The sequence below is a fragment of the Vespula pensylvanica genome, chromosome 6, assembly GCF_014466175.1.
Source record: "Vespula pensylvanica isolate Volc-1 chromosome 6, ASM1446617v1, whole genome shotgun sequence".
Lineage (NCBI taxonomy): Eukaryota > Metazoa > Arthropoda > Insecta > Hymenoptera > Vespidae > Vespula > Vespula pensylvanica.
In genome coordinates, this window is record NC_057690.1 from 6,828,152 (window position 1) to 6,855,908 (window position 27,757).

Sequence of the window (27,757 nt, forward strand, 5' to 3'; positions counted from 1 at the left end):
TAAATTTTATAGAACCAGAAGATTACATGAAATTATCGTATGTAAAACTATTTTACGTTGATGATGCAGACAATTCTAATCATCATTAGTACAGTACTTTTACAAGTAGTATTTTCAAGTTCTAGTTTATAGATAATAAGTGACATAATTTGATATGTTCATCAATATTTCTCTTAGACAATGATGATTGGCAATTTCATGCATTTTCTTCTGTACAATATGATCCTCAAATGAAAAGATCAAAATAACGATCATTAATTTCTTAACAGATGTATTTCTATACTAAAAAGACGTATACACTTATAAAATATAATAACATTTATACGGGCAATGGTGCAATAAAATATTTACCTGCATAATGGTATACGTTATCGGACTAAATAAAAAATTAAGAAAGATGTTCTTTATCCTTTAATTTATCTATTGCTATAAAAAGTAAATATATCTAGTTATATAAAACGTAAAAATGGAAAATATATCCATTTTAATTAGACATATGTATTAAACATCGATCGAAACGAAATTACGAAAAATCGAGAGATTATCATCGATGATCGGTAAAAAAAAAAAAGATTAACGATATGTTAAGAAAAGAATTGAGAAACTAATATTGAATAAAAAAACAAAGAAGAAAGAGATAAATCTCGTACGATGAAACCAAAAGAGATTAAATATAACGAGTAGAAAATTATAGAGTCACGTATCCGACAAGGTGAATTTTTCAAGCGAATGCGCAGTCTAATTAGTATCGTTATCGTCGCAATCGACGTAAAAGAGGAAAAGGAGGGAGAAAGAGAAAGAGAGAGAGAGAGGCACTCTACGCTTATGGCAAATTCGGCCTCGAGGAAGATGGATGGCCGAGGAAGAGGAGTCACGTCTGCAATGTCGCTACTTTGTATGAGCTCAGAGAGACGTACAACGCGCGAGATCCGCTGTCGGTGCATCGCCGGGAGAACGAAATTATGCGAACGCTAAGATGTTACCAGGGGCCATGCTGGGCTGTACCGTGCCGTGCCGTGCTGTGTTGTGTCGTGCCGTGCTGAGAAACTTCCACGAGAAGGTAACGAGCGCACCAAAATCGTTTTACGAGTTGGTTCCATTGGCGTAGGCATCAGCGATAGCAATGATCATTTAACACTCATTTAATCACGGATTCTATTATATTTTGCTTCAAAAAGGAAAGTATACAACATAAATATTAACATATTTCGTTTTATGTATACTTGTGTAGAGAAAAGTGAGCACAATTGGACTCTCAATTGATTTTTCTCGTTTAATTGTTTTGATGTTAACGATAAAAATTATTATTTAAACGGCAAATGATTTTCTGACTAATTATCTAAAAAACTGTCTTGATAGAATTCGTGTAAAACAATTAAAAGTATTTTCGAATTTACGAAGTACAGTTTAGAAAAAATTGCTCCAATTTTTCATATATTAATAAGACTGACTAAAATAAACGTTCGTTTTTTTTATGTGTAAAATTAAAACAAACTTCGGTTATATAACAGAGAAAGTTTAAAAAAAGATATATTTTAAAACAAAGAAATATTTAAGATATTGAATATAATAAGGATAAATTTCAAAACTTTGTGTTAACTTTGTTAAAGAATATTTATCAATTTAGAAATCAAGTTATATCCAAGTGATGACACGTTGAAACAATTTTACAAATTACAAATATAGAAATCAACGCGTCATTTACTAATATTCATTAACAAATGAGTAAGCCCAATTTTATTGTTTCTTGATGTTATTCTGAAGTAATTGTTCCAATTAATATTAATATTTGCAATATTTACATAATCCAACTTTACTCACTTTCCTCTATGCATATGTACATACACTATAATTTTTTATTATTATACAATATATCAATATAATATTTCACAATTTACTATATTATACTACAATGTATTTTAAAAATATACTTTATATTATATAATAAAATGAAAATGTCTGTGTTAAACAAAATAAGTTCTACTGATAGTAAAATACGAAAACTATCTTTCTATAATCTTTCCTGAATAGTAGTCGAATGATAAATGATACTTAATAATGATCAAGATAAGCGAATATAATTTTTACTGATTTTATCGTAGGTTTTGTAACAAAAAATTCGAAAAGTTGTCCAAAGCCTGTTTATATAACACACCGTATACTCAAGAAAGGTCGAAAAGACGGTGCACCGTGAAAGAGATTGGATCGACTGTATATTTCTTTTTTTTCCAATCTCATTCGACCGAAGAATCTTCACTACGTTCTACCTCTTCGGACACGCCTCTACACGCAAGATTTGCGCTGCGTGCTACTTCGTGCTCATCTTATTAAAATTTTTAGACTGAACCTGACAAGTTGTCCTGTCGGAATGCCATTGATTACTTTCTGTGTAAAGTCGATGTACTTACATAAAGAATATCCAAACTCCATTTTCCTCGTGTCTTCTTCTTTCACCATTTTTTTCGATAAGACACCTAGATAGCAAACTATCCAAATTAATTTACTTTCATTCTTTCTCTTGGAAAAGGTGGAATAGCAACGTTACAAAAAAAAAAGGAAGAAACAAAGAACTATTCTTAAAATTTGTAAAAATATATCATTCCTTCAGGGATGTACGTATATGTTTATGTATATTCACGTATTCGCGCTTCGTTGCATTTATCAGAAACTGAACTAGTTTTGAAAAGATTGAGAGAACTTGACATGTACTGGTCGATGGAGCGATCGAAAAGGTGGGCTGTCTATAGAAGAAAGAGAGAAGGAGATGGTGACCGGTTAGGTGTATACGTAAGAAAAAAAGAAAAAACGTTCCTTCTTTCGTATTCTCTTATGAGAGAGAAAGAGACAAAGAGAGAGAGAGAGAGAGAGAGAGAGAGAGAGAGAGAAAGACGGAGACAGAATTGGTAACATAAGATGCTGTATCGACGCATACAAAAATCCTTTTGCAATGTGCTGTTCTCCTTGGAGAAACGCATGAAGTTATAAAACGCTGGGCAACGGTATTTTGTTTCAGTGCACGAAGCAATTTGCAGCCGGTCTCACTCTCTCTCTCTCTCTCTCTCTCTCTCTCCCTCTTTCTCCTTTTCTCTCTCTGTCTTTCCACGTTCGCAATCAAGGAATCGCAAAAGTGTGGTTCCGTGGTCCTGTACCAAGAAGGCGGACGTGTGTCGGCTATCCAACGGCTCCAAGAAACTTTGATATGTGACGTAGCGTCTGAACCGATCATGGTGCGTCATCATTCTTTCATGCGTGAACTACGCATCCCGAAAGAAACTCTCTAAAATGCCTTTAACGTATTCCTCTCTCCTTTTGAGGTAGAGCTATCACTTCGATGTTGCATATTCGTTTTAAAGATGATGAGGAACTCCTGAAGCAAGAACGTTTCTATGTACTTGCGTTGTAAGTGTTCAAATATCTTGTGAAATGTTATAGTTACCACGTTCGAGATATTATGAAATGTAACAATGACGTTTGATGAAGATAATACTTCCATGTTTTCACATTTATCATCTCCACGTGTTCTCAATATTTTAAATACTTAATATATTTCACAAATGTATCGTATCTGATCGAAAATAAAGATTTCTAATTATTTACAGATCTCGTTAACGTGAGATAATTTATGCAGTATAATTGTTTATTCTTGAAAGTACCATCTACAATTTTCACATAAAATATAATTTTTACGAAATTACATACTTATACAGACGGGATACATGTTTATTCTCATATCGTGTATCCTACTACACGTCGTTTATTCTCACTACAAGGTTCGAAACCGTGTATTTCCGCGAACCTATCAGTCGAGTAATTTGTTAGCTTCCTCTTCTTCTAATAATTTCTTATGGATCCCATTACACTTACAGCCGCTGGGTATAGTATATTAAGTGTTTCACGCTCTCATAACTTCTGCTCCAATTTTCCCTGATTCGTGAGAAAAAAGAAAAAAAGAAAAAAAAAAGAAAATGGAATAATTCTAATTTGTTTTAATAAAGATATATTAAACGTTGCTAAATACTAAGGAGAAAGTGGAATTATTGAGCGTTTTTTAATATTCAATGTGATATTTTACATCTATTAAACGCTATCTCGTTTATGTGTTATCGATTAATATCTAAGAAAGCATATTTATCAAAAATATAATTGTATATAATATAAGAAAGAAAGAAAGAAAACAACGATATTATTTACATAATTGAATTACTATCTCACCCATGAATGGAACAGCAATACACATTGGTTAAACGTGATAAAATCAATGACATTAGCTGTAGTAAAGCAACCATACAAATTACTATCTCAATTCAATAAATAAATTGCCAAGATAAAATTCCCCGTGTGATTAGAATATAATTACGTGTATTTACGTGAAATAAAATATAGTAACTACTAATTCCACTTGTCTAATAAGCAAAATTCGTATTTTGTCGTAGTTATTTTCGAAGGACAAGGTGTTTTAAAAACCATAAGTATTTTCTCCGTTTTAAAACCACTTTTACGAGTTTCATTTTTCAGAGAAATTTTTCTATTCACCCTAGTTATTTTTAAGGAATGTCTCATTGATAACATGAGAGAATGTAATTGACTGTGACAGTAAGGGATGGAAAGTATTTCTAGTCTAATAAACACAAATATATCTTGCTCTCTTGTTTCCGTAATATATATATATATATATATATATATATATATATATATACACATACATAATCTATGTAAAGTATGTGTGAGATTTATTAGTCTACCGAGGCTATTTAACAGCTCTGTTTGTTTAGCCTACTCCTACAACTTACTATAGTACTACACTATTGATTAATCGTCGAATCGCATCGATTGCGTATATCTTGCACGATATAATTTGACTAAGATTATAGAAAAAGAAAAAATTCTGGCCTTTTTAAATTGTCTCGAAGATTGTTGGGAATCGTGCAAAGTGAATACTTATATACCTGCATCTTTTACCAGGCTACCGTATAGTATATGATGCTCGTTTTGTTACTCTTTAAGTTATATTGTGTTAGAATGCACATATTACACGCACCGGTACGGTATACATGTAGTGTAAGCTACTAGCTACAGTAGGACGAGATCAGATACGATCCGATCGGCCAGCGGCCCGCTATTTCTGCCGGTACACTCCGTGACAAAACTTTTCTAGAATTGTGCTAACTAGAGGTAGGAATAAACGACAGGGTTATTCGATGCACATCGACCGATAGTCACAAATAACTCATTGTAATTGCCTCGACTTAGCTAGTTTGATTAATGTCGCTGAACGTTACACTAGACTTGCTGAACTTGGATCCAGATTTCTGCAATTTCTACTTCTCTCCTTCTATATACAATAGCTATTTCTATCGATATATATATATATATATATATATATATATATGTTGTATATATATATATCTATGTACAGATATATATCTCAGAAATTTTATTTTTTACAATTTTAGATTTAAGTAAAAAAAGTCGAACATTATAAGAAGAAAATATCTTTCATTATCTCTGTGATTTAATCTAGTTTAGTTGCATCAATAAATCGTATATTTAGTATAAATAAGAAATACAATAAAAAATGCTTTTTTACATGAAATATGTAAAATAATGTGAATAATTATTTTTTTTTTGGGACAATGGGTGAGCAGAGCTCATAAATTCATTCGTGAACAATTAATTTTATAATGGACGTGTTGATTACCTTTCTCAAAAACTCTTGATCTCCTTTTTCTCTTCTTTCTCTCTCTTTCTCATCCATGCGATATGACCTTGAATACCCGAGCAAATTCTTAAAAGTCTACGTCCATCAGAGAACAAGCTTGCATAATTGATAGCGATCTAAGCGGCTTGGCGCTGATATATTCTAACTCGATTTTTCTTTTTAAGGAGATAAAGTAAAGAGAGATAAGCTAAGGATAATTAAAGATAAAAAAATCTTACAAAAATTGCATGAATGAGTATGATAAATATGCAGAAAATTAATTTTTTTGTTTCATTTGAAAATATCATAACTTGTGTTAATCAAAATTAGTCTATGAATAATTCATTGAGTTATTTCAATTGAATCAAATCAACATTGTATCATCTATTGTGGTGTTGCTTGAGGATTAGAATCATTTAATGAAGATCGTCGAAATATTCTAGAAAATTAAAAGCGAATAAAGCTGACTTGAGATATTGAGATATATGAGCAATGAATCAAAATGGCTGTTAGAGATATTAATTACTTTGTTTGTTCTTCTGTTGGCCAAATTAAGCTGCTGTTACGTTATACTGCAGGTAAGTAACGTTGATGTAAGCATAAGAAAAAAAAATAAGTAAATATTGTGGATGAGTCATTCTCCGCAACCATTTCTAGCAGTGCTTATAAAATATTAAAAGAAAAATAAGGGCAAAATTTATTTAACCAATAATAATACGGCATTAAGTAATTATTTATCTACCAAGTTGAATGAAATCATGACTATTTTTGTCGTTTTATTTCATAATAAAAATTCGTAAATAAAACTTCTTATTAATAATCTCTCGAAGGGTTTTTACAAGATCGGATCTATTACTACTACTACTAACAATATTATATATATAATATATTATATATATATGTGTGTGTGTGTACATATATATATATATATATATATATATATATATATATATAATACATGATCGAATTCATTTTGTCACAGACTGCTTCATAATTATGATCTTATGGATTTACCGTTATGGTAGGATTGACGAACAAGTTCTCACAGCAGATTTTCCTTTAACTACACGATACAAGGTCATTTAGATCTAAATACATACATACATGCATACATACACACATACATACATACATACATACATACATATATATATATATATGAACTATTTTCTAGAATCTAAATATAAATGTAATAACATATATACATATATATTTTTTCTATAATTATTTTTTAGAATCTAAATAATAAATAAATAAATAAATATTAGAAATTTTCAATATCTTCCTAAAAAAATTAACAAACGTTATTGTGTTAAGTTATATGTAGATATTTACGAACTATCAAGGATTCTTGAATGAATCGAAATTTTATTTGGTTTTTGCTACATACGTTTCCAACTAAACCAACAAAGATACGTAAGTCCTCATTAAATTGACGCTCGGCGAGTTGTTCAGCCTACGTAAATTTTTCACTCTGTTAAACATCAAGGAACATTAATTTATGACATAACAAATATATATGAGGTATTTAAGTTGATTGCTCTCAAGGGGCAGCTTCTTCAAAAGAAACGAGTATTAAAAAACGTGCTTTATTGTACAAGGAATCAATAAAAAGTGTTTTCGATGTAGACACTAAATATTTTATACGTTGCGGAACAGATGTATTAAATTTACGATCGGCTGAACTTTTTTCTTTTCTCAGAGTATCTTATAGTTGCAATGAACTTCGAGCTTCGTCGTTTAATATAATTTTGCGAATTGACATACAACTTTTACACAACTTTCTGAAATATAACTAATCACGAATCTTAGATTGTTTTTTATTGACCATTTTGTATATTTTATAATCTTCGTTTTATAAATAATTAGAATAAAGAAGAGAAAGTAGAATCCGATGCAGTCATATCAATTATAATTAGAATTTTTCTAACTTTTTTTCAAAGGAACTGTTGTTTGCGAGCGATATTAAGTAATGGTTTATTATAAAGTACGATCATTACAAATAATAAGAAAAATGATCTATCATATACTTTCTAATTAACGTAAAAGTTTCATTCCTAATAATCCTTTGAACATTAATATTAGATTCCATACGAGAAATATTTTGTGAAAGTTTCCTTTTAAAATTTCATAAAATTTTAGAAAATCGGTCTAACAGAAGAGTGCTAAAAATAGAAGACTTCTACCAGATTTTTACAAATATGATTTGTGTAATGCGGTTGTCAAATTATTCGATTCAAATTGGCATTTAATTATGTAAAATAACTCCCTTTCTCTTTCCTCTCCGTTTTACCATCCGTAATCTCCACCTTGATGAAGATTATAATGCAAAAAAGAAATGAATTTAATCTTTTTGTAGAATATATCAAACCACGAAGATTTATAATTCCTCTGAAAATAATGTCATGCTAATATGCTAGATCAATTTAATATACAACTTACTGTTTTTTTATTTATTTCGTCGGTGTCTCCTGGACGAATAAAATCATTTTTCATCGAAGAATTTAACAGAAGAAAGAATAGAAAAAGAAAATAGAGAAAGAGAAAGAAAATGAGAACCGCTTTAATCGGCACATTGATCCGATCCACAAGCGAAGCAACTTCCAAAAGAAGTACCGGTATCGTGTATGCGCCACTATCTCGCGAATCCACTTTTACGACCATTTACGATTTTACTTCTTTCCCTCTTTTCCCGATCTAACCCGACTTTGTGACGCTCTTTCATGAAACTCTGCTATTTTCTTGATGCGTCAGGGAAGCTTAGCAATTTATCAAAGTAGTCGATATCTGATAAACATGTAAAGATTTATTCAAAATCAATTTACTAAAATAAGCATACGATATAATCCTAATTATACAAGCTAAACGATATATAACTTAATGATGATTTACTACAACGTTTCTAAAGTACTTTGGTTCCTAAGACTTATGTAGATTCTTATAAATTATTGAAAGGCTCGTGGAAATTATCGAAAGGATCTCTATTGTTCGCTCATAAAATTAGAACGGAAGGAAGGCAAATAATATTTTACTATTATTATGAAAATGATTTGATTTTAAAAATGTCTTTAAACCGTCTCGAGAAACAAATTTTAAGAAAAATTAATCTATAATATCAACTGAAAGAATCTTCAATATTATTTATTAATTTTTATCTTTCTATAATCTCGAGTATAAGGACTTTTGTGTATCCTTAGATAATGGAGAATATATCTGGAATATCATTTAACATATATCTGGTTAGTTTGAATCATTAGATGATATCGATAAGTATTATTCGAAGCAACGAAATACGCTAAAGTGGATGAATTGCTTTTTACGAGTCCTCAGGTAGTTTTCGCACATGAAAGCACGCACGTATTCACAGTAGAATCTTTATTTTCTTTATCTCTATCCCGTTCTACGTTCTCGCGTATCTTTAAACGTTAAGGCTAACTTAAACGTACCAATCGTACTTTCGTTCGCATTCTCACGTACGATAATAAAACGACATGTCGCGACAAATGCGTAACGTAGAGACATTTGTCGCGACACACAACACAACTTGGTACATTATTCAAAAGTTCTTGGAAGACGTTTGACCGTTGATATAAATACTGTTAAAAACATCTTAATGTTTATCCTCCTTATAACAAAGACAACAATTTCTACGATCCCAATCATATCGATCGACCTACAAATGACACACGTATAAATACATTTACAATAACATAAATGAATGAGAGAAATCTAGAGAAAAATTATTTGTTTATTTCGTATTGAACGTGTTCATACCTGTTTAACTATTATACATGTTTTGTTTATACTTCGGTTTAACGATCGTATAATTTCTTACGTCATTCTATTATGTACATTGTACTACTCTCGCGTGTATTTGGAATAGATTCCAAGAAAATGAGTAATAGCTTCTTTTTAATCAACAGTTTCTACTTTAACGTGCCTATGTATTTATATAAATATTCTAAATTGCGCATGTAGGTCTTTTAAAAATATAAGATATAATTTTGTTACTTACGTGATAGTGGAATTCAGCGTAAAATCATTTTGAAAACGTAAAAGCATTTACGGAAAGTTCCATCTCTAGGCTGGTACTGAATCTTCTTATTCGAGGGTTGATTTGTAGAAGCGTCGAAGTAGAATCTGCGAACTTGCTCGATCATTTGGTACAAAGCTTTTACGAATCACGATCCTTTTATTTCGAATACCAAGTCATTTCTGTCCCAGTTGAAGGATATTTATAGTTATTTAAGAAAATATTCGGACAAGATGAAATTCGACGATAATCTTTGTTTCATAAATTACGTATAGTTCATGATATACTTATCACATATTTTACTTATCTATATATTTTTAAAATACGAAATATATACCTACACGCGAAAGCTTAAACCGTGTCTGCTAGTTTCGCAGAAGAGTGAATACTTTCTTACAGAGATTTCTCAGTCTATAAATATACTCAAAGATGAGATAACGACTAGTGTCTTTTTCAACTCTGTTTAGGTGACTGAAGGCGGTAAGGCGGGTACTGACTCACGGACTTTGTCCTTAATAGATCTCTGTCGAGAATTGTCCTGATGATTAATGTCTGCAGAACGGATGTCTTCTTTGGATTTACATTAGCCCTAAAGTTATTCTTATATCTCAAAATTACAAAAAAAAAAAAAAAAAGAAAAGAAAAGTATAAAATTGTCATCATCTCGGTATATAACCTGTCGTCCCTGAGAACATGTTAATTCTAACAAACGAAAAACTTCGCGTGTTATCTTCAAAATAATTTACTTCAAACGCATAATCTATTTTTCAAAATATACGTATAAAATATTACGCATGAAATATAAATTATATTACAAAAAGAATACAAAAGGAAATAATATTAAATATAAATACAAATTATATTTCACTTTTCATTAATAAGTAATTTAACAACGCAACGTATTACGAGATTATTATCACACATAATTATCTTATGGGAATAAAAAATATTTATCCAATTATAAGTCCTATAAAATAAAAAACCTTACGCGGCCCCAATAAGACAGACCACCTTTGGCGAACATCTTCGGCGGTGGCACCCCGCACTGGCAGCGTCACCGACACGCACGATACACTATATACCCCCTCTACATTGTCTCTCTGAATCCCCACCAGCGTAGCAAGTTCCCCCACTACCTTTATTCGAGCCTCGCTCGCTCGTCATGCACTTCGTCGACGTGCCGCCGCTACCAGTGATTCTACCAGTAAGTTACGGACCGTACGAGGGCGCGTATCATTTTGCTGCTATTTATCCATTCCTATCTCCTTTCTCTCTCATACTTAACTCATAAATATTCTCTTCTCGCCTTTGTACGTTCTTTTCTCCTACTCTATTTTTCCACTTTTATGTTCGCATACTGCTCATCGAAAACGCGATCTTTCTCGCGCGTGAAACTTCGTCGACTGGTTCATCACATTTTTTGCCCCCTCTCTCTCTCTCTCTCTCTCTCTCTCTCTTTTTCTCTTTTTTATTCTTTCTCTCGTTTTCTATCTGTGTTTCGCCCATTTTCTATTATGGAGTGTTCTATGTGAACCGTGTTTTTTGCGTTACCGTGTTTCTTTCTAATACAAGTTTGGAGAACAGGTCTCGTGATTTCTTTTACCTACTTCCAAAGAATTGAGTGCGTTAGAAACGAGAAAGACACGGTGTTTTTGAGAAAGAAATCAGAGGAAAACTGAACTGTGACGAGGAAAAAGATTGAAGGTGAGGAAGAGATAAGACGAGCATCATCCATCTCTGTTTCTGTCTCGGTAGTGAAAGAAGCGAAGGTGTAGAGTGCGCGTGTCGAAGTAGTTGTTATTTCTCTCCCTGTTTTTCTCCTTCCCCTCTTTCTTTTTCTCTTTCTCGCATGTATTATTTCTCTTTTTTACCCCTTTCTTTCTTTCGACTTACAGAAGTAACAGGATATTTCAGTCATATCAGGTCTTTCTGCCCACACAGTGAAACGTGCTACGCAAAAGTACGGTAAGTGTTACTTCTATTTTGTAGTTAGATGATTCAATTACGAATTTATGTCCGTTATATATCGTACAATGTTCGTAAAATGTACGTAGAGGATATTCTGTTTAATTAAATCATTAAATTCTTTGCGATTCGTATCGAGTCGTATTATCTTTTAAAGAAATAATAACAAGTAATAATAACAAATGGATTTATGAATCACGCGAAAGTACAACGTTTCGTTTAGAATATAGATTAATTAAATGCCAAGAAAACAAGTCCGTATAAATATTAAAAGTAACGTAGATAGGGAAATGTTTAAATACAACGTGTACATTATTTTGTAAAGTTAATCTTTTTCAAACAATTTTTTCTGGTATACATATCTGGTTTCAGCGTGCGCTTTCCGTCGGATGCGCGCGCGTGATAACCAATAGAATGGAGTACGCGTGCCACGTAAATTGTAAGTACATCTTCAGCGAGAACATTCGATTATCGTTGAAGGTTGAGTTTTACGGGAGCTAAAGTACCATTCATTATTTTTTGTTCTTTTTATTTATTTTTTTTCTTAAATTATATTCATTCCCACATGTTTCTAGTTTACTAGAGAACTTCTAGAACTCTTTCTAGTGAATCTTTTCATATATTTTCATGGATTAAACATATTAGGATATGGGACGTTTTATTTAAACAAATCACGTGTAAATTTTATAATCGTTATCATTAACACCGCTTCATTATAGTAACGAATTATTATCATAATCATCATATTCATTACCATAATGATCATCGTTATAATTAAATGACATTGGTGATGTCAATTTATATTAATATCCTAACTATCGTTCATTCGTTAATAAATATTCTCATTATCGTCACAATTAATTGCTGCTATTAACCCTGATATTTTTATTTATATATTCTTTTTAATTATCTTTTTAATTTATCTTTTTATTATCGCATTGCACAAAATCATAATAAGGATTACTAAATCATATTTAACGCAATGTTACGATATCTTTGAAGATTAGCAGTGAGTTAGAAAAAAAAAGATATTTTTAATAAAGATCTATCGTCTGCTTGCGATAAGAAATATCGAACGATGAGACGTAGTAGCAAGGTACTCTTGCGATTCGAACGTTTTTTCGAAAAGAAAAATGCTTGCCAATAAACTATTCCATAGTGAAAGATAGGTACTACTTGGAGAATACAATAGAATAAAGATATAGTCACAGAGCATAAAACTCTACCTTTTGCTCCTTTTTTTCTTACTAGCAAACTTTTTATTGGAATACTTTTGATCGATCCAATCGTACGGGTTTAAAGTTCGCGCTCCTAAATCGATTCGTTCGTGTCACGGTCTCGAGGACGATGACACGCTCTTGAACTTGTTTTTGATCTCGATTCTCTCTTTCTCTCGCTCTCTCCCCCTTTCTCTCTCTCTCTCTCTCTCTCTCTCTCTCTCGCACTCTCTTGCTCTCGTTCTCGTTCTCTATTTCTTTTTCTCTTTGCTTGAAAAAGAGGGTCTTCGCATTAGCTTTAAGTTCTTTTAAGGCTTCAACCCTTCGATAGAAATAGCTTCGAAATTAGAATACTTCAAATCATTCCATTTTTTTCTATATTCGATAGAAATTTCTTGACAATTTATCATTTTGTTATTTTTTAATTTTTTATCTATTTTGCTTTAAGTACATGTGCACATGTATGTATTTCTTTCTTCGTGTCTTCTATCTCTTTTTTTTCTTTCCCATCAACCTACGGTTAACTTGAAACTTTATGACACTGGTTTTTACATAACCGTCGGTTTCGCTTCATCAACGTTCGGTCGTATTTGCGATTGAGAAAAGTTAGCGTTTTAAACGTGTTATCGTCGAAGTATTACGTGGTCGATCTTTATTTTTCAGTCATACAAAACGTCGAAAAATTTTTAATGCGGACTCGATAGAGCAATATCGATAGTCAAAACTTAAAGTTTCGAAACTAGTCGCGATGTTCATTTTGAAGGGTAATAAAAAACTCTTTATTTCCTTTAAATTGCCAAATTCAACAATGTAAATATCGTGGAGTTTTCTAAAACAAAGATTATCGATAAAAGGGCAGATGAAGAAGTTCTCAGATTCACAAGTAGATATCTCAAGTTAATTCGAAACTTAATGATCACCGATTAAACGATCGAGTTTTACTTTCATCGTCAGAAAGCGGTAAATTGTTGATACATATGTTATATTGTGTTATTGATAATTATATAATGACGTAACTTTTGCAAGAATTCTACGCTATTAAATCTAATGTTACGTACGCAGATGATATGCACTTCAAACTGAGACTTTCTCCTTGAAAATAATATAAAATAGAATAATAATTAAACATGCGTATTATTTATATATCTAAAATTATTAGCTTGATTATATACCATCTTTATTATAATTAATGATCTAACTCATGGTTTAACGTTTCACTATACGAAGAAAATATTTGGACTTATTCAAAAAATTTTTCGTCTTTAATCTTTCAAAGTATAAAACTTGATTGCTTGATTACTCGTCAGGTCTAATAAATTTCGAGCGATGTTAAATGATCGAAGGGGAAGATCATTGAAGAAAAAGATGTCTTATGTTTTTACGTTTCCCTTGAAATAGCAGGTCAATGCATTACAAAAAAAGAAAAAGGAGAAAGAATATCGGGGAGCGATCAAATGTGGGAGAAGGGATTGTTTTATTCGATGGGGGTTAGAAAAAAGGTAGATTAATGGCAATCGATAAGAGGACAGTTATATCTACGTATCTAGCTGTGTAAAGAACAAGAAAGAGAAAGGAAGAGAGAAAGACAAAGAGAGAGACAAAGAGAGAGACAAAGAGAGAGACAAAGAGAGAGAGAGAGAGAGAGAGAGAGAGAGAGAGAGAGAAAGAGAGAGAAAGAGAGTTCTTCGTTTTATGGATAATTCTCTTATAATTACAGGAAATCGCCTTCTTGATTTTTGATATGAAATGACGTGTCTTATACCAGCTATGGTGATATTATTCCTCTTAATTCTAGAATGAACCCTTTGGTATTACGAAAACAGACAACTGTCGATACGGTCACGAAAAAGCATGAATTTAAGCAATCGTCTCCCTTTCTCCTTTCTTTTTTGTCCGCTTTGAAAAGAAAAATCGTAATATGAAACAAACTGTGAACTTCGAAAGTAAAATTTTTTTTTTATTGTGACTCCGCCGTCTTGGTAAAATATCGATCGAAAAACATCCAACAACCCTCCACTTTTCTTTCTATAATTTACTTCCATTAGTTTTATCGATGTGAAATGAACAGAATACTTATTCCATTCTGATTCAAATTAAATTAGAAATTAGTATATTCTATTCTCCTGTAAACTATGACATATAGCTAAGATTTAAAAAAAGATATTTTTATACTTCTTTCTTTCTAAGTAATATATCTAATATTTGCATTATTATCATTAATTGTATGGGAAAGTGTAAAAATGTGTTTAACGCATTCTACACAAATTATTTTTATAAAAATTACGGAACAAATTCATGCAATAAAATTTTTTTCCGTGGTCAAGTTACGAACATTATACCAAAATTTATGTGGATTCAACAAAAATATAAATAGGAATTCTTGACAAATTACAAATAAACAAAATAAGCCTTTTATATTATCAATAATATAAATATATATTGTATAAATGTTTTAATTAATTTTATTCTTAATCATTACAGAATGTAAAAAATTATTTTTTTAATACATATATAATGTAAAATGTTTTTATTTTTATCATCCATTAATTGTGACATATTACGTCCTGTATGTAACAAGTTCGCAGAAGTGATAAGATCTGAGGATTAAATGCGTTATCCTTTTATAGTATACTTCCCAATGAGATTATAATAATTGACAATAATGGCTGCCAGTGAAGACGACGCTCATAATATCAACGATATTATTTCTGTATCTTCGTATCTTTCTATATTGTTTTATCTCTATCATATCTATGAGTCTTTTTTTTCCTTTACGACTCGAAGTATTTTAAACAAATGAAAAATGTGTATGCTCAAGTTGGATCTACTAGCTAGATCAAAAGGACGTTAATTGGTATAAAAATTTATTTGATATTTCTCGATAAGATATACGAATCTTAAGTATAAATTTTTAACACGTTGAGTGTCATGAGATTTTCATAAGTATTATCTTAGGTTCCACAGTAGAATTTTCATTATTATTAACTCATAATGATAAGTTATTGCGTCTCATGATTAAACGGCAATGATATGTTTACTGTATTGTTGGTTATATCGCTGTGCATTTGGTTCCTTTTAACAATTCGAAATAAGTCAATGAAAAATATTAAATTACCGGTACAAACGTAGCAACAAATTATATAAAAAAAATAATAGCATATTGTAAAGATTGTAATGAGCCATCTTGTTTGTACTGCTTTAATACAGTTTATCGTAAAATTAAATTTTATCAAATATATTCTGTTTAACAAAGAAAGGTGAATTAATTGACCAACAATATTTGAAATAATATTTTGCAATTACATATTAAAAATACATAAACATAAATTTTCTTTATTTTCATAATTTTATTATTTATTCTATAGCAGAAATTAAAATTGTTAATAACATTTATTTATTATTACGTAGCGTATTTTTTATTTTACGTTATTATTTAGAGTTATTTGGTTTATTTAATATTTTTTGTCTGATGGCATTCGACTCATAGTAATTAATTTGTAAATTTTATAACCGTGATCACATGTCACGGTTAGCGTAGCAACATATCAACGTGTTAAAATGTTGTCATGCGTTAGATTCGAAAACAGATAACACATCCGTCTAGGTCTAAAGGCCAAGGAAATATGACATTGTAATGATTTAAACGCGAGCTAGTGTGTGAAAACAGAAATCTTCTTTTGAAATCAATCGACGATAGCCGAGGATACAAAGTTCGAAAATTATATAGTCTTTGATGTTTCATTCATATAAACGACGACCATAACATTATTATAACTTTGGCGTTTCTATTTTTAATGTTGGAATTGGTAAATGAATATAGAATTAAAGCCGTTTAATATGAGTATACAAATTACTCTTAAATTTGTATATTTAATTTACATGTCTATGTTAATTTCTCTGCTTTTAATTTCTAAAATTACTCATTTAAGTGTTCACGTTTATATAATATACGATTACAAGTTTTAGTATAAAACGTATCCTAATGATATTCACATATTTCCATATGGATCGACCAAGTAGTAACAACATTAAAATATATATACATATAATTTACATTTATTAGATTTTCTTCGACGATCATATATTGTACATTTGGTTTGTCGATTCGTTTTGGTTAGTCATGATCTCTTATCTTTTCATCGTACTCTCGAAGGGTGGTGTAAAACATTCCTTTAGAGTTGGTCCATATTTAAACTATTCTACCTCAGTGCTTTCTCTTAGTTATCTTTCAAAATATCGACGAGAAAATTCCATTTTCTAATGTTAAAAGGTTCTATATTTGTCTTCATAAAAGTTGTAAAACAAAAAAAGAAAAAGTATAGAATTTCACTAAAAATTAAAATTGTTATAATCGCATAATTCAAGCCTATTCAAAGAAAAATTTTGTTTTGGTATTATTTGTAAACATGCATATCCTGTTATGATTTTCACTTTTATAGACTACTAGCAATCATACGATTGCCAATACTCCATGACTTAACATTTGTGGATTGATTATGTGATATTCAATAGCAAGAAATGTATTACCTTTTGCCTGTATCGATTATTCATGAATAACTTATTAGCTCGGGAACGCTATTTGAAGATGAATTACGAATCGATCGGTCGATAGAGTTTCACACGGTATACGGCGCCGCCGTCTTCCTATTCTATTTGTATCATAAATGAAGTTAATATAATCTTCGTGTCGGAAAGAACGTTTATACCAGCATGATTTCGTTAATATCAAATAATTTTTTAATCGATTAATTTATCCTATCTCTCTCTCTCTCTCTCTCTCTCTCTCTCTCTCTCTCTCTCTCTCTCTCTCTCTCTCTCTCTCTCTTTCTATCTCTGATTGTGAACATAACTCACAATTTACAATGAATATATTATCTTGCAATCAATGATAAAACGCAATGTTTCTATTCAAATGGTATATTTTCTTAATTTTTTTTCTTTTTACTTTTTTTTTGTATAAGAAAGATTAATTATCAAATATGATAAGTTATTAGACGTAATGAAATCGCAAGTACTTTTATTCTCTTTTTTCTTTCGTATCTTTTCGAATTGTCCTTATTAAATGTTAACCAGCAAGAAGGAATGATCGTTATCATAAATAAGACGGTCGTTATTCAACGTTGGTCGAATCGCTAAAAAAAGCGTTAACAATAAGTATTAATAAGTTCATAATTTACATTAGGATTGCATGCTATAGAATATTGTTCGTAGATTCCGCAATACATGAATTTAAATTCTGTGACGAAAAAAATCAGCATTTGCGACATTATATGTACTAATAATTTATTTTACAATATCCTTGAGACATGGCTATTGTTTTCTGTGACTTTATTAATATTGATAATATATCTCTGTAACTTTTAACACTTTATTTAATGTTACTATTTTTTTTTTGATTTGTTCATATCATGTATAATTCAAGTTAGAAAAAATGAACGTACGTACTGAGTATTCATAAATCATACTTCTCATTTTATTCAAATGGTTAAATACTCTTCTTTTCTTTTTTTAAATGTACTTTTCGGAATAAATTCTGCTATTTGCAAAAATAAATATATGATATATTAGCAAGTTTTTGGCACGATTTTAAAATCATGCATGCAACAGATGCATCAAACGGACATAAATTAGTAATTTATCGGAGATTTTACGAGTGTAATAATAATAGTAATAATCAGTAATAATAATATCGAGATAAGTCATTACGTTTCTATATTTCGAAGTTATTCGATTAAGTTTTAAAATAAAATTAGATTGTCAGGCAAATTATAAACAGGGTTTACAAAATCATTATAGAAAAAGGAAAAATATTTGTAAATATCAATTATAGAATTGATATGAAAATCGAAATAGGAAATTGTAATCGAAAGAGATAATTATTGAAAATTTTGCTTCTTCATAATTGTTATAAGAATCGATCAAGCCTTGGTTATAATTTATTCATTACAAAGAATTGTATAACAATCGATGATTAATTGAAAGATATTGTCGATAACGGACTATGTGACAATCCTCTCGAGTTTGTTTCAGATCGAAGAGAAGATAGCAAGGATCGACGGTGTACTGTGAACGCTTTGAAATATTAACCATTTAGTGCTTATAAACGAGGACGAATTTGCTTAAAAGTTCGTAGTAAGTTTAAATTTGAACGAATCGGTGAAGAAAGTAAGGCAGAAGAATTAGAAAAAAGAAAGTATCAGAGAAGAAAAAAGATAAGTGCATCGAGAAAAAGAAAAACGAATATTGAGAAAATAATGTGACAGGCAAGTTGGGTCAATGAGTCCAGGTGGTGTCCTGTGATTCACGGTCAGTTTAGAATGGATCACGTGGACCAATCCGTAACTGCACGTATGGAGAATAACGCGTCCTCGAACATGTCTGTAGGTTCGCGAATAACGAGGAATTGCTCGCGGTGTCGAAATCATGGACAAAAAATTGCCCAGAAGGGCCACGGAAAAGACTGTAAGTACCGCGATTGCGTCTGTGAACGTTGTAAACTTTTTTCTGATCGACGAAGCATGATGGCCAGGAATACTGAATTGAGAAGAACTATGACTCAAGACGAGGTTAGAAAATATCTTTTACCAACTTTCTTCTATTTTTTTTTTTTCTTTTTCTATTACTTATAATAACTTATTTTCATTTCACGAATATCGTATATTTAGATTTTTTTTTAGCAAAATAATATTCGAAAATATAATAGAATCACACCTAGATAAAATCCTAAAAAGTTTTTTTTTTTACGAGTTGAAATTAATTAACCCGTAGTTGTTTGTTCATCTCTCAGTGATCGATTTTTTTCCGCTGGCAGGATTCAACATCCCTCTCCATAGATGGTTCCTCGCTCGGTTCGGGTCCGCAATCCGTGAAGAATCTCGAAGGAAGTTACGACAGCAGCAGCGGCGACTCGCCAATCAGCAATCACGGAAGCAACGAAATGCAGGACGGGAACAGCGACGTTGCTGGAATTGCTTCCTCAAAAAAGGCACCATCTTCAAATCGTTCGCCAGCCACAACATCTTGGCCACAATGGCAGGCTGGTGAGTTCAAATGAAATTTACATTCATTTACTTTGTTTTATTCTTCAAAAAGATACAACAATGAAATTTATCCGAGCAATGAAGAAATACATATTTTGTCTCAATAATTTATCTCAACAATCATCTTGTCATTAAACGATTAAATCAATGTTCGAAATATACAAAATGAGGAACGATAAAGAAATGCAAATAAAATTCGATGCCGTGTAAAGAAAGTAATAACGATTTTAAAGGTAGCGTTATTACATGGTGTCAACAATGAAACGCCTTAATTTACTTTTGTATTTTATAATAAAATTCGAGCGTTTCATTGCAGACATCCTATATATTCAACCGACCGCCCTTCAAAAGATCTCTTTTTGAATACCATTTCCTGAAATTTGATCGCGGTTTTAAAGAAGAAAGCATCTATTGAACGAAAACTTGGACATTTTTGCTCGAGACCAAAATTTCGTTCTATTGTGTGGGCTATTACGATAAAAAGAAAGAAGCTACGTCACCAACCACGATTATTAACAGAATATCATCGTACAATGTATCGATATTCGTGCTATTCAATGTTAATCTTTTTCCTAAACTCTTTTTTTGAATGACTCTCTAACCATGTTTATCGCTTAATCATGATTTTCGGTTTAACGGTTTGATTTGCTTTCGTATACGACGCCATCGTGATTGCAAAAGAGTAGCATTTGACGAAACCAGTTGGAGGTTAATGGCGTGACGAATTTGAAGCGTCGGTTTTCGATTGTTTTAAATTGGCCAACTGGCTCCTCGCCAGGAACGCATGAACGATTAGCACTTAATTGTACTGTCTGTCTATTATCTTTCCATGATGCTTTTCATTTTGCTTTTCTATGCTTGTTTATTCGTTTTCGCGCCATAAATCGTCGTGAAATATTTTCTATTTCTTTTGCTTTTGCTTATTAGTTTAGTATTTTTAAGTAATATGATATTTTTTCAAACCTATTTCTTATTTTCGAACTATTCTTAGTTTCTCTTTCTCTTTCTCTCTCTCTCTCTTTTATATCGATTTAGAACTCTTTTAATTGCAATGAAATATTTTTTTTTCTTTTTTATCCTACTAGAAAAATTGAAGATGGAAAAATCGAAAGATAGAAAAATATCTCATTTGGAAATAACATGGAAAAGGATATGTAATGATTTAAAAACTCGCATCAAAACTCGAGACTTTTTTTGAGCGTTACTTCCTTAATTAACTTCTCTTTTCAAATTCATATGCCCATCTTAACACGGCAGTTTAATTTACCTTCTCATCCATTTATTACCGTGCACCTGCTTATCGATGAATATACATATATAGGTTGCAAAGGAAGATTACCTACCTGTTGCACGCTCTGATTCATCTATTTACTTTTCTTCCCTGCTTAGCTTGTCTCTTCTTGCATTTCTCTTTACTCCGTTTTAAAATTTACCATGAATAAAGATTTTTCCTTTTTTTTTATTAACCAACGTAAACAATCTTATCACTAAAAATAAAGAAAGAGGAAAAAATCAAATATTCTAAATCCATGGCATCCTGTTCGCGTAAATATGCTATAAATAACTTATACTTTTTTTATAAGATCGATGGATGATGAACGAGATAAAGAATTAGTGGTCTTCTTCTCTTTGGATGCGGTTATACTAATGATTAAAGTTAAACGGCATACTAATGATTATTTTAAAGATTATTAATGATTATTCTCAGTCAAGATCTAATCACTTCAACGATCCATTTTGCAAGGAAATCGTTTTGATTTTATGTATATTCCCTATAATTATTTTTTATCGAAGTAAAATTGCCAGCGACACGTATGGTTCGTTGGATATAAATTTAACTACACGTCGAATATACGAAGAATGTTAATATGTAATTAAATAAGCACATGTGAGGGCAATAGCAGAATTATGACGTTTCGGAAAAGTCTTTCCGTTCATGAGTATATAGCTATATATAAATTTTTAATTATATAATATTTTTATATTTTCTTCTGTCAAATACATGTTCGTATCCTCAATCAGGCTATTTTGGAGAGAGTATTAGCAAACTTCTAATGATAGGAATATCGAGACAAGTTACAAATACATAGATGCATCGATTCAGACAAATTTTTTACATGTTCCAAATTAAAGAAACTTTCAATTATTTAAATCAATCCTTTCGTTAGCATCAGACATTTGATTATTTGATTAACAGCTTAGGAATATATTTAGTATTTACTGTTGAGAAACAAATTTGCAAAAAAATTAGAAAGTTGAAAAGAAAGAGATTGGAAAAAAGAATTAAGCGAGCGTTACATATACATTTTTCTTCTGACAAACTGCATAATATCGTTGATAAAAATACATACTTATCTCGTACCTTTCATTAAAATATAATACAATGTAATTGGTGCAACTTTTTCTGTAAATCTGTTCGAGCTTTTTCCTTCGAGATAGTTTTACTCACTCCGCACAACTGGTTTTTCCCTTCTCTTTCCTATTCTCTCTTTTCCTATCTCTTTCTCAACCTATCTTTTTTCTATCTTTTTCTCCTCATTTCTACCATTTTTCATGCAACATTTTCTTTTTCTTATTTCTGTACGCGGACAAAAATGGTAGATAATGACGGAGATGACTTCTCGTTTCGATTAATATCTTCTATCCTTCTTTTCTTTCTTATCTCTTTCATTTTCTTTCTTTTACCTTTTCTTTATCGATGCTACAACGATTTATAAAGATAGTAGTAGAACGGTGTTAGACTTAGGAAACGGTATTATGAGAGAAGCCATCCATCTTTGTTTCTCGCTCTTCTATTTCTTACTCTTCTTCCTCTTTTTCTTTTTCTTCTTCTTCTTCTTCTTCTTCGTTTATTTTGCTTTTCATGGGTTTCGTCCTGTATTCCTGGAAGAATGTTTCAGTATAGGGACTCGCCGGCTATTTACCAGGGACAATTTCTACTAAGTGAGATACCATACTTTTACGATTATTATCAAGTTTCTTACCGCCTTAGAAAAATAATTCTTGCTCGTAAGATCTGTTACGTTCTAATACGATACGATATGATCGACAAATGGACATAGTTAGAAAAATTTACTTAAATATAACAACGAAGATAACCGTCTACCGATTTTATCTTTATATTTGACAAGAACGTTCGATAATCGTTGAGATGCATTCCCTAAAAATATTTTTCAGCAAATCACATCGTTATGCAGAAGAGAAATAAAGTAAAATAATTATAAAATAAATTATAACGACAGAGATAGTGAGACTACTTTCACTGTAACGGATCAAGAACAAAGGATAGTATTCAAAGAGTTTTAGTTAAAATGATTTATTACTTGCATGCAAATCCATCGTTGTATAGGGTGATCCTAAAATGTTAGGCTAAATTTTATCAATTTCTTCAGGTCATTGTATCGATAAAAGGAATATTAGATAAGCGCAGATGCATAAATTTTATGTCTCTGATATATATATACCTACGTATAAGTCAAAATCGTAAAATATAACTCATTCAACTCATAAATTGGTATTTGCAAGTTTCAAATTAAGTCTACCCATTTTATAAACACTACTTGATATCTTTGGTGAATTGCCATATAGAAAATATCCTGTAACGTTGGTCGATCTCAACTGAAAGATCATCATTATTCGATGAACAACGGCCGTCTTGTTTGTCCTCATTCAAATATGGACTTAACTTCGTTCTTTCCTCATTTTTTCCACATTCAATCAGCCATTTCTTTAATTTATTTCGATCGTCTTCGAGTCTTAAAAAGGAAAAAGATTATTAAGCGTGATAATAGTACGAGGAATGATTTAGTTCTTATAAAATAAAAACGTTGCATTTTTACACCCATATTTATCATGTTATAAAAGACATTAACTCATTTTACTCGATCTTTCGAAATTGTTCTCTCATAGAATTTTTATAGAATATTAAATAACGTAAGGTAATATTTGGACGAAGCAATTGTTTTTATGTATATCAAATGATATTATTATTACTAGTATAACTAGATTATTTAATATTGGAAAACGTGAAAACTGATTATAATAAAAATAGACTCATATTTGGTTCTTTTTACAATAAAACATATCTAAATTATATATATTGTATGCGTAGTTAAACGTGTAATATTCGCTTTTTATATGCACAAATTATATGAAATAAATTAATGTTGACGGAAATAAGATCGACGATGAAATTTATCTCGATAAAATTAAATCCAGGGGCAGATTCAAACGCATCTTGGGACGCATCCTCGACCTCGAACAGCGGCACCAACTCACGTACGAAACCAACGTGCACACGTTGCCGTAATCATGACGTTACCAGCATTCTTAAGGGTCACAAGAGGTACTGCGACTTTATTTACTGTCATTGCGTTAAATGCCGTAACACACTTAAGCGCCAGAAGCAGATGGCAAAACAAACCGCACTTAAAAGGGCTCTTATTCAAGACGAGGAACAAATAAGAAAGTATGGTAAGGTAAGTAAACTAATGACTTATTTTTTTATCTATGAAATTTCATTCGATTAAAAATATTTATTAGTTCAGTTGTAAAATAAAAAATATTATTAATTACGTAACAAAAATGTTAAGCCGAATAAAAGGCGGTCTCCAAAGAGAGATCGTAATCTCGTTTATTTGTCGATGCAGCTGGTGATGCCAGCGATGCCTCCAGCAGTAGAAAACAAGCATATACCAACTGTCCCTCGACCAGCGTGGAGCGTCGAAGGCAGTTACGGTGGCATCAATGGCGTACTTAATACTCCAACTCCAAGAAAATTACCAGTCGTAGATACGCACTTGCCTCCTTCGATCTATCAGATTCAACCACAACCCAGTAAGTCTACTTTATTATCACTTTGTTATTTCGCTATGCTTACGAAATCTCTTCGACAAAATGCACAAAATCCATCGATTTTTGTGACAACTTTGTTCTGAAAAGAAAAGAAAATCGTCAGAGCGATGATCGATACGATAAATAGTCGGAAAGATTAGGAGATTTAGAATGATCTCTATCAATAAGAGATCCTGGAAAATACACAATCGGTTCTAATTCGAGCGGAAGTTCCGAGCCACGTTCGATTCGTGCGACCAAGTCGAGGGTGCGCACACTTATAACGTCGTTCACAATGATCCCAACGAAATTCAAGCCACTCTCACTTGACAACCCGACCGAATGTTAACCCTGCTTTTACGATCGTCCTCATTGGCTGCGGAGTCGTTCGTAGACGGTTAATATAATACCAACTTATAACCAAAGCCGAAACCTAGGAGCCTCGATTTTTGCTTTTACGAGCAGGCTCGTTTTTAAAAGTTATCGTTATTTTGCTCATTCTCGGTCGAAATAGTTTGTTCACGGACATATAAATGACCTCTCGAAGAGGTAACAGAACTCGTATCCGAGTTGGCTTCACCACAATGTCACATCTTCTTTCGAAAAATTCTTTCCTGCGCGATTATCTTTCTCTTTTTTGTCGACGATCAAAGAATTTTTATTAAGATTGAAATTCAATGATATCGTTTCTTGAACATTCTTTTTCTTTTTAATAATTAGAAATCGACGGGGTAATTTTACGAATCTCTCTGAAATGTTCGGAAATTTATTGAAAATAATCTGATTAATTTAGCAAAAAGATGTTAAACTTAGCTGTATTTAAGAAACAAAAACTTTACAGATCCACTCTATAAATTTTTTTAATTTACGAATGAAAATATCAATTTATTTCCCCGTATACTGATAAAATAAGTGGGTCATTCGTAAGACTTTTTCCAATTTTTTCCGTCTGGTTTGTTTTCGGTCTTTAACTTAGCTATCCGAAGAGAGTTTATGATAGCCGTTCACAGGAACGCTCGTAAACGGCTAATTGATTTACAGTCCACGCATTTCCACGGATTCACGATGATGGAATTAATGCGCGGACTCGACGTCTCCGTTCTTGACATCGTCAGACAAGCGTTGTAGTGTTAGTACTAATAGTAGTAAAAGTAGTAGGAGTAGTACTAATGTAACTAGTAGTAGTAGTAATAGTACTATTAGTAGTAGTAGTAGTAGAAAAATATATCGACGTGCACGTCGATAATACGTTGAAAAAAGAAGCAAAGAAAAAGTAAAGAAGAAGGAACGTTGACGTGCGCCAACTCTATATGTGTAGTAATTGAACGTGTATATGTGTGCAGTTAACTTAAAAGCTTGCTAGTACTAGAAGGGTGTCGTCGTAGAGGAGAGAAAGGGAGTTGAGCGCGTGAGGGGTGATTATGGTGAAGTATATGGGACTGTAAAGTTTCCATTTACGAACTTGCATTTCGAGACATCGAGTAGGCGCTTTTAATAATGCGAGAGTCGTTCGTTGTTATACGACGAGTGTCGCTTTCGCGAAAACGTACTCATATTTGTACATTATTACTAATTTGTCGAATGCCCGATAAGCCTCGCACAATTTTTACTTTTTTCTCTTTCTGCATCGTGGAATAATCGTTCTTTCCTGGAAATTATTATTATTATTAATTCTTTCATTCTTAAATCGCGTATTTCTTACTTATTCATATGTATTAATACACATGTAACAATCGATTTTTCTTATATTGCTTTAGAATTATCGTTTATTCGACAGTTTATCGTTTTCACTTAACAACGCGCTTATCTCTTACGTGTTTTCTTAAAAATGTACTTTTGAAAAACGCATCACGTCTACTTTCTATTGCGTAAAAGAAATAAAAAGAAATATTTGTAAATAACATTTACTTAATAACATCCAATTGTTTTTCGAGTCGTGGTTATTAGTGATTAAATCAGAAAAGCCCCTCTCGTTCTTTTTTTTTTCTCTTTAAATTATCGTGGAAAGTTTTACTTTAGTCGACCACTCTTTTCATTTTTCGATCTTCGAAAAAGGCTCGCTCGTAAATCACTGAAAATCTCATGATCGGCTTCCTTTTCTCCTGTTTTACTACCGAGACGACGACTTCTCGTTGACAGACGGTTAACTTTCAAAATTTCTAGTTCTTTTTATATGACACTTTCCGTGGAAAAAAAAAAACAGAAAAAAGGAAGGAAAGAGATAAAGAGAGGGAGAGGATGTAAGCGTTTAGCGTGTAGTGTGAGACGATAGCATAACGCTTTTGGGGTCACATGGTAACGTGAGGTAGTATAGTATTTACGATCATCTTGAGTTAGGTAACGAACGTTAGAGAGTTCACGAGTGTGTTCAAGGGTAGGTCAAGATCTTAAAGGATTAGACCCTTTGGTTATCGCTCTGGTCGAACAGATGTCACATCGTACTATGTATTATAGAAAAATTTCATTGCACTACAGTATCATAATATTACAGCCATTAATTATCGTATATACCATATTTATTTCACATCAGTTAATTACGATAAGCGATCGATCAAATTTTTTAATATTAAATATAACACTTTAGTAATGTAAAGCACTTGTCAATGTTTGGCTCTCGAAGAACTTTACTCGAAGAAGTCGAAAAAGTGTATTATTTTTGAAAGAAGTATATAGTCGCAAACAAAAAATATTAAAAATAATTTTATATTCAAGTCAAGCGATTAAATCAAGCAACTAATAAAATATGTAAATGTTATTAGAGATAGAATTCTTGCTTTTCGTTTACGACGAACGATCTAAATATATTCCAAGTAAAAATATATATGAATTAATGGCATCTACTTAAATTTATCTTAATCGAATCCTTCATATAGCAATGCTTTCAAAGAGGAAGAATTCGCATTTTATCTGCTGATTACTCGGATGAATTTTCAAAAGAAAAATTGTAAGACTCGTTCATTCATATACGTAT

The 27,757-nt window shown here is 31.5% G+C and overlaps 1 protein-coding gene and 1 long non-coding RNA gene across 13 annotated transcripts in view; one reads left to right on the top strand and one right to left on the bottom strand.

Annotated features, from left to right (window-relative positions):
• Window positions 1–3,042: 3,042 nt before the first annotated feature.
• LOC122630183 lies at window positions 3,043–3,576 on the bottom strand. The gene is made up of 2 exons (XR_006327429.1): window positions 3,437–3,576; window positions 3,043–3,367 (listed from the first exon to the last, which is right to left on the bottom strand). It is a non-coding gene; the product is annotated as an uncharacterized LOC122630183 (long non-coding RNA).
• A 7,334-nt stretch (window positions 3,577–10,910) lies between these two features.
• LOC122630182 (protein doublesex-like) overlaps window positions 10,911–27,757 on the top strand; it is a 63,345-nt gene continuing 46,498 nt past the window's right edge. For 3 of the 12 annotated variants that reach the window (XR_006327427.1, XR_006327428.1, XM_043814396.1), the window contains exons 1-6: window positions 11,151–11,435; window positions 11,627–11,696; window positions 18,944–19,479; window positions 19,725–19,953; window positions 24,172–24,431; window positions 24,570–24,789. Coding sequence is in view for 9 of the 12 variants with exons in the window: in XM_043814396.1 (XP_043670331.1) it covers window positions 19,231–19,479; window positions 19,725–19,953; window positions 24,172–24,431; window positions 24,570–24,789 (958 nt within the window). In the remaining 3 variants the exon portion in view is untranslated. The other 9 variants (XM_043814391.1, XM_043814398.1, XM_043814392.1 and 6 more) reach the window with 9 other exon arrangements.